Below are 11,325 nucleotides of genomic sequence, written 5' to 3'. Positions count from 1 at the left end.
ATATGTTGTTTGAGCAAAGGAGCTAGTAGTGTGCAGTGCCCTGTGTAGTGAGCGGGGCGGATTAGGACGGGCCCCTCCGTCGCCGCGCTTTTGTTGGTGCTCCGCCGCGGCGCTGTGTGTGTGTGAGAGAGAGCAGAGAGGCGAGGAGCCCCTCCCCCCGCGGCCTGGCTCCAGAGCAGAGGAGATGAGCGGAAGATGTCGGTGTCGGGGCTGAAGGCCGAATTAAAGTTCCTGGAGTCAATTTTTGACCCAAACCACGAGCGCTTCAGAATCATCGACTGGAAGCCAGACGAGCTCAGCTGCCAGTTCAATGTGACAGGGGACAAGCTGCTGATCATTCACTGCAACATTACGGTGAGGAGAGACGAGGCTAGCCTTCCCACCAGCAGCCAGGCTCCGGCCAGCGAGCTAACACTAGCCCCAGCGTCGAAATAATGTCACCCACACCGGCTGTGTACTCTTAGTTTGACCACGGGGCTCCTCAGTGGCTCGAATGAACAGGAGAGAGCGTTGGGTTGCCACGGGAGCCTTATTTGCACCGTTTCTGTTCAAATTATAGCTACGTACATTACCTTGCCTAAACAAGTTCTCACAAGTTACGACTTCAGCGCCAATAGTTGTAGCGCAGTTAGCCGGCTAACTTTCGAATCTGCACTCGGAGGAGTAGGATAAGCTTCATGCTTCCTACAGCCTTCCCGTTTCGTTTAGTTGGACGTCCACAGCGTGGTAGAACATGTCCCTAACGTTAGTATAAGCTATAGAAAAATAACGTACACACAACAATAAGGCTTGGGGCAGCGTAATCAACGGTTGAGTCTCAAACGGCACCCTGCTCCCTACAGTGAGCTCTTCGTTAGGTTCTGAAACCGTGGCTTCTACACACAGACTGTGCCGTAGGTTTTACACAGACATCGTGCGGCTAATGTCCGAATATGAGTAGCTTTCTAGCAGATATAAAATGCGTGGTCTTGGTGAGTAAAGCCCTGATACGTGACCTACATAGCGCACTACGTAACGACTAGGGAGCCATTCAGCCGGAGTGAGAGCGATGTATTATTTGTCTTGCTAAGGCTACGGTTAGACGTGTAGCTAAGCTGATTTACTCGATCGTGCTGCCTAGTCGTTATGTTAATGTTGCGATAAACCTCTGCAGGAATGTGACACGTTTTTAGAGAGATATTGTTAACACCCTGCCGCCTGTTTGCCAGTCTCCGACCGAATCCAACTTCGCTCCCTACTCCCTGTGTAGTGCACACTGTAGGAGTTAAAAACACCGGCTCATACGACCACAGCAGGGCAGAGTTCCCACACAGACAACACTTCAGTGCATCATTTCACTCGAGAGGCAGTAATAACATGAAATGGCATCGACATCTTACGTTTGGATGACAGTGGCATATGCCACTGACATTGAAATGTATTTATTTTTTTGTGACAGTGACATATGTCGATGTAATTGACATTTGTTTTTGTGACATTGGCATATATTCCATTGTGGAACATCTATCAGTAGCCTACGTTTAACAAGCACTTGGATGATTAGCCACCTAAACATCCATGTGGTAGATAAACTTTGGTGCCTTAAATGCTCGTAAACCTTAAAGGATCTTAAAGGCAAACAAGTGTCATGTTACAAACATAGCATCCCATATTAGCACATAGCCCAATGTCACTGTGTTCACGGACCACTGAAATACATGCTGCTGTTATGCTAATATCACAATAAATGTCTGTGTCAGTACCAAAAGCCAAGAACTAAAAGTCATTTATAGGTGCCAGTACCAGTAGGTAGTACATCGCATTGGCACAATTTAAGTCACTGCATATCAGGTGCTTGATAGCTGACATTTACGACTTTAAGCGCAACTCTAACCAGATTTAATCCAGATAATCCAGATTTCCACTAATTATTTTTATTTGTCAGTAACGTGCATATTTGGACAACCCTGAGTAAATTCTTATTGATTTTCTAACTGACAATAAATTAATAGCCTCTAGAGCGAACAGATGAGTGCTCATTATAAATACTTGCAGAAAAAAATGTGAAATGTGTCCTAGCTGGTGCATTACATTTTTTTATTCTTAAAAAAAGTAAATAAATATAAATAGATCACTAAACCTTAAATTTGTCCTTTTAATAATTAACTACATTTAGAATTAACGTTACAGAAATGTGATAACATTAAGGACATTTATGTTAAAATGACTTAAACCAATGCCTTGATATTAAATGAATGACACATTCAGGTGGTGTACTATTATTTGTATGTGACATTGGTGAAGCAAATCCATTTGAATAAATTGAGTATAAAATCGATAGAAATGTCATCATTTAGGAGTATTTATGTTGAAATGACACCATGTCTATATCTTCATGACTTGTGGCTTTTCTTTTGAAATCAGTTCACCTACATGCTCTTACCCTAATGTTTAGGTATGTAAGATGTCGATGCCACTGTCACCCGAACGAAAGGTGCCGATGCCTTTCCATATTATTACTGCTACAGGAGAACAGTCAAATAGCGCCTTGTTGATTAGCAGGAGCCAGATTTTCAAAACTTACACAGTGCCCAGGGAACAGGGAGCCATTTGAGATAAAACACACACTTTGTTTATTCATTTTTATATTTGTTTAAGAATTCGCAGAGCAGTAAGACCATATTCTTGCTGGCTACATAAATATTTCGCCATGAATGTCATGGCTATTATACTTTCCAGGGAAAATGTTCTAAGTTGAACGTTAACCTATAAACAGAACTGCAGGAATGCAGATCAGATGCACTGTGGCTTCTCAGCTCACATTAATGTAACCAAGCAAGCTATCTGAGCTAATCTGCTGGTTCACACTCGTGAGATAATGCAGTTAATTGTAGTGAATGATAGAGATGTGCAACAATTTTAATGGTCTGGGTGTTGGCAATATGTGAAAAACACACTCTGCTGTCAGTAGCTCACTGCGCATTTGTGTTGTTGTTAATAACTTAGACTTTACAACAGAAACGTATATAAGAATGCTCATTTTATTTCAAATAAATGTACTTAACATGTTACTCATGATAAAATTCTTTGCTTGATTGATTAGATATTTGACAAAAAGCATGTGTTATGCTAATATTTGTGAAACGTATAGCTGTTAATTGCTTTGAATATGTACAATGAATATTGACCTCTGCATTTAACCCATCCATGGCAGTGAACATACACACTCGCACTAGTGATTAGAGGCAATGAATACACACACCCGGAGCAGCAGGCAGCCATCCTCTGCACACAGGGAGCACTTGGAGGTTAAGTACCTTGCTCATGGGTGCTTTTTTGCTTGAATATGAAACTGTTAATGCAGTTCTTGACATTAATTATAGTGCTGTTTATAGATGTTTTTGTTATAGATTCTGCTATTTGGTTCTCAGAATATTTGTATATTGGCTTTCTTGCTGAAAATATTGGACATTTTTTTGATGATGGCCTTTTTTTAAAATCACATTCTGCACAGTTTATAGCCTGTTTTTTTTTTTTTTTTTTTTTTTAAAGAAACATGATTTTTGTTTTAATTTACCATTATTTGTCTTGTCCCTAGGAGTCTTACCCTTCAACTCCTCCTATATGGTTTGTGGAATCGGATGATCCAAGTCTGACTGAAGTGTTAGAGCGGCTGGAAGATGTCCGCAAAGGGAGTACCTTGGTAAATAAGCAATTTGAATCCCCCCCCCCTTCTTCTTTTTCCCCTCTCTCGTCCTCCTTAGCTTTGTCTCCTTTTACAGTCATCACAGGACTGGATATAATTTCTGTCATCAATACATGATATGTGTGATGAGCATAACAAGATGATAAAATGGCAAAACACAACAGATTTACTACAGATAATATAATTATATTATTAAGGTATATACGATTGTCTAGAATAGTAAATACATTTTATTAACATTTACTTTATTTCAAAAAGCAATACTGCAGAATATTTAATGTTCGGGATGTTTTAAAAATTCTGTCATTCTGAAATGCTGGTAGAAGCAGGGAAGTGAACCTTTGGGGCATTTAAACAAAGGAGCAACAACATCCTTGGAAGAAGTGCTAAGTATTTGGGCAAATGGTTGCATACGAGAGCATCTGTGGCTGGGAAATTCAGTAACCCAACAAAATGCACATATGCTATAGATCAGTGGTTCTCAAACTGTGGTATGTGAAGCAGCAAGAGGTGATACCAAATGAACTAAAAAAATTTACTACTTTTTTGCCCCAATGAAATTCATTTGTGTTGTAGAAAAATACAACGTGCTATGCCTACACCGTAGTTGATTACATCTGAAAAGGAAGGTTGGGGGCAGCATTACCCTGCTTTTTTTCTAGAGAAAAAAATGTGATCCCCTGATTTTTTTGAGTGATCAGTGTAAAGAAATCCCAGTTTCAGTTGCTTACTGGACATGAGCAATTTGGATTTTATTATTAAAAAGTGCAAAGCAAATACAAGCTGAGAGCAAACTCGAGAATTACCCTGGAGCCCAGAAGGACATAACTGATATAACATCAACCTCTTCTTGTTTTGTTTCTTTCATTTTGCTCAGTTTAGGCCTAGATATTTGTATTTTCTCTATAATTTTGTGTAAAGTATGCAAAGTTCAAGGACATAAAAAACAACAAAAACCATGCAAATATTCAAGCAAGATTATGCCTTATGGCCCCGTAACTGAAGAAGAACCAGGGTCTCACATGTTTCTGTGGTTAAAAAAAATCACAGGTGGTACTTGGAGGTTTTGGTTTAACAGGTGGTACTTGATCTACTAAAGGTTTAGAACCACTGCTATAGATCTCTTGCGTATATGTTGAAAAGTTTGTAGACATTATTGTTATTTGTGAATTTAGCTACTTTTAAAGTGCACCTGTTGTGGACAATGATGTTGAGCACATGTATAATCTTCACAGAAAAACATGCAGTGAATTAACTCTGGATTTGCTGCATGTGAGCCTAAGGGCACAATGCTCCTCACTAAGCACTGTCTAGTGGGTTTTGTTTATCAGGGTTCTGTCCTCGATTACTGTGCACTGACAAAATTAATAGGTGATTTGGAGAAATGGTAGTATTATCGATGTTTGTCTCTGTCAATCAGCTCCTCCAGCAGCTGAAAAGGCTGATCTGTGATCTGTGTCGACTCTATAACCTACCCCAGCACCCTGACGTGGAGATGCTGGACCAGCCCCTTCCTGCTGGACCCATCACTCATGAAAGAAAGGTAGGCCTGATCAGACTAAGCAGTAAATTTACATTTTTGTTTGGTTTGTTGGAGCTTAATAAACGTATATTCTTTCTCTCCTTTTTACTGTTCGTCTTAGCATGTAACAACAGATGAAGTAACATCTGAAGAGGAGGAGGAGGAAGAAATGGCAGAGGTTTTTTATTGTTTTTCCAAACATTTTAAATATCTGACCATACATTTGTAGTGTGTATTTGTTTGCTCAATAACAGATTGGTACTTGTAACACATTTTCTGGTCTCTGTGGTAGCAGGATATTGAAGATCTAGACCACTATGAGATGAAAGAGGAGGAACCTGTAGATGGCAAGAAGTCAGAAGATGATGGGATTGAGAAAGAAAACCTTGCCATCTTGGAGAAAATTCGAAAGAACCAGAGGCAGGACCACTTGAATGTAAGTGTAAACTCGGTAAGGTAATTTTTTATACTACTACTTATACTCTTCTACTACTACTACTGTGTTTTTATTTATTGCACACAGTTTCACACCTTACACTGAGCTGCTACTGATTTTATGATTATATTTTACTTCTTTGTTTCGTCTGTTATGGCGTCTTTTAGGATTGTTTATATCATTACTGAAGAAGGAAGCAATTATCGTTATCATGTTCTGTTTAACAGGTTCCATAAAGCTGTCCTACAATACATTTGATTCACATACACATCACTAATTTTTGTGCTTTACAGGGCTGAGGTATAACTGTTATGAACCAGATGCACAGCACATAAACTTTGTAAAAAAATGACACCCGGACATCTAAACTCTTTATGAAATATGTTTGTCAGCTGGATCATGATATTTTGTTGAAATCTAAGAGTTCTTCAAGCTTTCCTCAGAAGTCTGTGTCATGTTTTTTAGGGTGCAGTCTCAGGATCTGTTCAAGCCTCAGACCGTCTCATGAAGGAACTCAGGGAGATCTATAGATCACAGAGTTACAAGACAGGTCAGTGTTCATATATGTGTAATGTTCATATTAATGGTTCTTCATGGGGTGTCCGATCATACCTGCAAAGGGCCATTAGGCTGCAGGTTGGTTTCCAACAAAACTTATGACCCATGTGAATCCTGCTTGGCTGGGGTGAAAACAAGCATTTTTAGTGGCCATTTGTGTTTTAAGATATAACACCAACATTTTGTGGCTGTTCATCATAGATTGTATGGGATATATTTTTTTTGTTCGTCATTGAGAGAAAAAAGTGTTACTTTTTATTGAGTGGGAGGTAAGGTACATTTTTAAATTAGTCTGTTTACTTTCTATATAAAGCTAGCTATTTGTATGCAAATCACCTCATGGATGCCCCCTTACTGACTCACTAAGTTCTCCAAAAAGAAAAGCTATAAAAACTCAAGTAGTTGTAATTGCATCTGGGACACAGTGTTATGGTTTGTATTTGTACATTTTTTTTTAATTATTATATTTTTTAGGTATCTATTCAGTGGAATTAGTCAACGACAGTTTATATGAGTGGCATGTGAAGTTGAGAACGTAAGTGCAGTCTTTATTTATTTATGTTTAGATTTCAAAAAAAAAAAAAAAAAAAAAAAAAACTTTTCATTTGTTCCTATTTTGTTTTCTGGGTTGTGTCACAGGGTAGACCCAGATAGTCCACTGCATAGTGATTTGCAGGTCTTGAAAGAAAAAGAAGGGGTTGACTATATTCTTCTCAACTTTTCTTATAAAGTGAGTTGTATTTCTTTCCTTTAACTCATTTTGTCTTTAAAGTATTTACTTCAAAATCTTACTGAGGAAGTTTTATATCCATTCATCTATTTTTATTTTCTTTCAGGATAATTTTCCTTTTGATCCACCGTTTGTACGGGTAGTGTCTCCTGTTCTCTCTGGAGGGTGAGTATTTACCCATTAATGTTTTTGGAATTGTGTGGAGTTATGCATGCAGTTAGAAAAGGTACATACTTACATTGTATGTTTATGTACAGTTTATTCATTTAATTTATTATTCATTTATTTGTTGTATTGCTTATTATTATTATTATTATTATTATTATTTATGTATTTATTTTTAGAATTTTTTTTTTTTGGGTCAAAAAATCTCAGCAGGGAAAAAAATTAAGCCGATTTAAAAAAAAAAAGGGGGGGGGGGGTTCTTTTCAGTTTTGCTTTAATACTCACAAATGGCCTTTAGCAGGTAGAGCTGTATGCTTAACGTCTATAAATAAAGATTACCTGGGCTATTAACAGAAGATCAGTAATGCAAAATCCTCCCACTTCCACATTTCATCCAGATATGTTCTTGGAGGAGGAGCCTTGTGTATGGAACTGTTAACAAAACAGGTATGAAATTCTAATGTGTTGCCGACATTTTCCATTACATTATGTCTTCTAATTCTGACAATTAGATCAATTTTAAACACTATCTTTAATATACCCTTAGGGCTGGAGCAGTGCCTACTCCATAGAGTCTGTCATTATGCAGATCAATGCCACTCTAGTCAAAGGGAAGGCTAGAGTACAGTTTGGAGCTAATAAGGTTTGTGCTTGGTGTCTTTTTTTATTATTTATTTTTTTTTTGGGGTGCTCTTACATCTACCATATTTGCCTGTTGCTACACTGACAATATTTTTCTCTTTATTATAGAACCAGTATAATCTTGCCAGAGCACAACAGTCATATAAGTCTTTGGTCCAGATCCATGAAAAGAATGGTAAGGATAGTGTAAATACCATCCTACTTGGAAGTAGAATCAAATGTTCATATTCAGTTGACAGTTTCTTTTCTTGTTTGTGTGCGTCTGTGATTGTTTTGTGTGCGTGTCTCTGTTTTGTCCTGCAGGCTGGTACACACCCCCTAAAGAAGATGGCTAAGAAGGTGGTCATTCTTTTTGCACACTGAGAATATGGGATTTCTGATCAACCATTTGCTTTTTTATTTTTGTAATATTCTCCTAAAACCTTACCCTTTACTTGGAATGTGAGGACCCACTGATGTGTGTGTGTGTGTGTGTGTGTGTGTGTGCACGCTCTATCTGTTCCTGTCCTTCCCCATAACTAGCTGTCTCTCTTATAATCACTGTCTCCTGCTTTCATTTATGTTCTCCAGTTTGCTGCAGGGGAAAAAGAGGGATATATATGAGACACACAGAGCCTTGGTACTAATGGGTCTTGCACAGAGTGATTTTAGATTCCACCAGACATTCAGTCTGGTTTTACTGTCTGGAGTGACAGGTATGGCTCTGTTGGATTAATTCCTGACTGGAGATAAAAAAGAAGCTTCTGGATATTTTTATCCCCCTTCTCAGCCTTTAATGGATGTTCTCATGGCCATGACTTAAGACTTTTGGCAGAATTTACTGATTTTCAAGCAGGAATGGATGCAATAAGAGACAATATGGAGATGTGCCACGTCTCTTGTATCTGCTGGCACTGATCTCTTCCTTATCTTCTGCATTCTATGCTAACATGTACTGGTACATATAATGTTGATGTTGTTGAAGAATTATTTGCCAGAGTTACATTGCTCATGCTCCTTAAGCAGCCCTAATTCTAATGATTAAAGTGAAGATAAGGGAGAATGTTGCAGTTGTCTAGTTTCAGTTCAGAAATATTAACTGTGGATGAATACCATTCACTTTCCAGTTGTTTGGGTTCGTCTTTTTTATTTTTTTATTTTTTTTTATTTTTTTTTGCGCCTGTGGCAACTTTGGCTGCTAATGGTCAAACACAGGCCTTTATTTGGAACGGGCTAAAGAAGAGAATGTCATTGTTCTGTAGTCGGACAAAGGTCTGCTTGTATACTTGTAAATGGATTGAAGGTGCAAGTCATCTTTATTGTGCTGTTCGTGTGAAGTAGCTTTTGTTCAGCCTTGAGGTGTGCCACAGTACCCAATCAATCATAGAGTTTTCAGCTGAGAGTTTAAGACCTTGGTGAATAATTGGATGTTCGGAAATTGGGGTGGTGTGGGGGCACCAAAAACTGTATTTATTCATGGTTTTCGAATCATGTACTCATACTTGTGTCAAAATATTCTTCCTGCATTCATATTTAATGGTGGACATTCACTTCTTTAGAAATTGCTGATACAGATTCACAAATTCTGAAGTTATCAGCAAATAAATGCTTCCACATTATTTTTGGTTAGTGAGAGAAAGCCACATTCAGTATCCATTAGCTAGAATAGATGCATAAGATCATGTAAAAACTTATAAGGATGAATATTTTGGGTTTTTTAGTAATGCTACTTTAACCTTTTTAATATTTTCCAAGAAGCTTCCAAGAAGTCTGTTAGAGGGACATTGTTACAGTGGGTAAAACTTGTGTTGGTGTTGTGTGCTGCAACTGGTTGGATCAGTGTTTTTTGTTTTCACACCATCGAATCTTTGTATTTTCCATGCTTGCTGCAAACAGGCTAAGATTTTTGAGGGTATCTCAAAATTTGAAGAAGTTACTCAGGACATAAAACCATTGCATTGCCACATTTTATTACCATGCGTTACCTTTCAGTTCACACTAATGAAGAATATGACTCTATTGTCAGTGCTGTAAATGTAAAAAGAGTTGGGCACATTTCAGTATGTTTTCAGGTCCTACTATAGGTTCCGATTGAAATAGGAGTGAGATCCTGGGTAGCTTTAGTTCTCTCATTCCCAAGAAGTTCATCATGTCTGATGGCTTGGTGAAACATTTTGTAATATACAGTCTTAAGATAAGGCCCTGTATGTATGAATTTTTTTTTTCTTCTTCCTAGATTTTTTTGGCTCCTTTTTGCACAAAAATATGGTGTGCCTCCTACATCACTGCGAAGGGTGAGAGTTGTGTTCAGACTCTGAGCCAGTCATGATAACAGGAAAGCCATATCCTAACACTGGCTTGCAGATCTATAAATCCATGACCTAGATGTAAGTTTTCTTATGGAAGTGTTAAGCATTATGTATTGGATTGCTTTCAAGCATATGGTAGTTGTTTGCGCTGTAAAGAGAATCTTGTCATTCCTTTCCAGCACTTCTAAGACTCATGTTCTAGAAGAACAGCACAGTGGAGCTCTGTTCTCTGCTCTTTGATGCTGCTCTATTTTCAGACTTACCTGCTTGGGTTTTAGTTCTTTTGGGAATTCAACACACCTGTACTTCTTAAAGTAAATGAAGATGGTTTGTCATCCAACTGAAATGCTTTTGGTAACATTCTCCATTTGGCTACCATGTATGACAAGATACCAACGGCATTTTTTTTTTCTCTTGGAAGACCGACTTCAGATTGACAGATTATGGTGTTCATTTCTGGTGCCATCTAATGGTGGACTAGTTATCAAACATGACTCCTGGCATGCTTTCAGGTTGTTTTTTCCCATTGCAAGAGAATTTTGACCATGTACAGTAAAATTTGTAAACTTGCATCAAGTTTATGAATAAAGAATTTTATGAGGGCCAAGTGTAATATCTGTTCCTTTTTTAAACATTTTCCAGTTCACATCTTTTAAGATGTGCTTAAGCCTTAGGCTTGATGGACTTGTTGATTTTTAACATGTTTTATCTTTTTATAGCAGCATTATTCAGTTGCTTGTAAAAGCTTAACATGTATAAATAAATGTTTGAGGACACCAGGTCATGAATCATTTCTTCTGAAATAAAGGAAATTAGGCAGTCCTTTTGATTTTTGTAACCAGCAATAGCTGCTAAGCATCTTTTAAAGGTTAAGGCTAGATCTTGGAATATATTCGAGAAAATATTATATTCAGCCTCAAGAACAATAGTTAGGCAGGAACTGATGGGCGATACGAGCTACTCCACCTCATCCCAATGGTAAGGGAAGCAGACCGATCACCCCAGAAAACGTAAGGGAGGCTATATGCCCTACTGGCTAACTCTTGGCATCAGGCAAGGTGAAATTTTGCTCAACGGATTTCATATCAGTTTACACGATGTGACTGCACAAATTATGTCCACAGTGACGGCAACATAAAGTAGAATTAATTCAGTGTGAGGTTTGGTGTCCACATACTGTTGGACATTTAGTGAAGGTGTAGGATCTGTGAAAATTTTTATTTATTTGCTTTAACTGAATTATTAATCTGACCACACATTGAAACAACTGAAATCTAGTGTCCATGTTGAATGTATAAC

General features: G+C 38.0%; 1 protein-coding gene across 4 annotated transcripts; it reads left to right on the top strand.

Moving 5' to 3' along the window:
• The first annotated feature begins 85 nt into the window (after positions 1 to 85).
• Positions 86 to 10,662, top strand: ube2q2 (ubiquitin-conjugating enzyme E2Q family member 2). Of its 4 annotated transcripts, none has more exons than XM_066668179.1 (14): positions 86 to 354; positions 3,578 to 3,682; positions 5,106 to 5,228; positions 5,329 to 5,385; positions 5,503 to 5,658; positions 6,109 to 6,193; positions 6,676 to 6,736; positions 6,841 to 6,931; positions 7,038 to 7,096; positions 7,495 to 7,543; positions 7,644 to 7,739; positions 7,847 to 7,913; positions 8,042 to 8,077; positions 9,954 to 10,661. In XM_066668179.1, exons 1-13 carry the CDS (start codon positions 196 to 198, stop codon positions 8,071 to 8,073), a joined length of 1,140 nt encoding a protein of 379 aa, XP_066524276.1. In that variant the 5' UTR covers positions 86 to 195; the 3' UTR covers positions 8,074 to 8,077; positions 9,954 to 10,661. The 4 variants fall into 4 exon arrangements, 3 of the variants coding, with proteins under 3 accessions (XP_066524276.1, XP_066524275.1, XP_066524278.1); XR_010802214.1 differs by having other exon boundaries at positions 90 to 354; positions 8,042 to 10,104; positions 10,206 to 10,662; XM_066668178.1 differs by having other exon boundaries at positions 90 to 354; positions 8,042 to 10,662.
• The last annotated feature ends 663 nt before the right edge of the window (positions 10,663 to 11,325 follow it).

This window comes from Hoplias malabaricus, chromosome 4 (assembly GCF_029633855.1).
Source record: "Hoplias malabaricus isolate fHopMal1 chromosome 4, fHopMal1.hap1, whole genome shotgun sequence".
NCBI classification, from domain to species: domain Eukaryota; kingdom Metazoa; phylum Chordata; class Actinopteri; order Characiformes; family Erythrinidae; genus Hoplias; species Hoplias malabaricus.
This window is presented reverse-complemented; position numbering and strand designations above follow the sequence as displayed.

Excerpts from the sequence above, each read along its gene's own strand:
- ube2q2 (XM_066668178.1), top strand. The coding sequence starts at position 196 with ATGTCGGTGTCGGGGCTGAAGGCCGAATTAAAGTTCCTGGAGTCAATT. Across the intron at positions 7,544-7,643 it reads TGGAACTGTTAACAAAACAG|GGCTGGAGCAGTGCCTACTC; the intron begins GTATGAAATTCT and ends ATATACCCTTAG. Across the intron at positions 7,914-8,041 it reads CCAGATCCATGAAAAGAATG|GCTGGTACACACCCCCTAAA; the intron begins GTAAGGATAGTG and ends TTTGTCCTGCAG.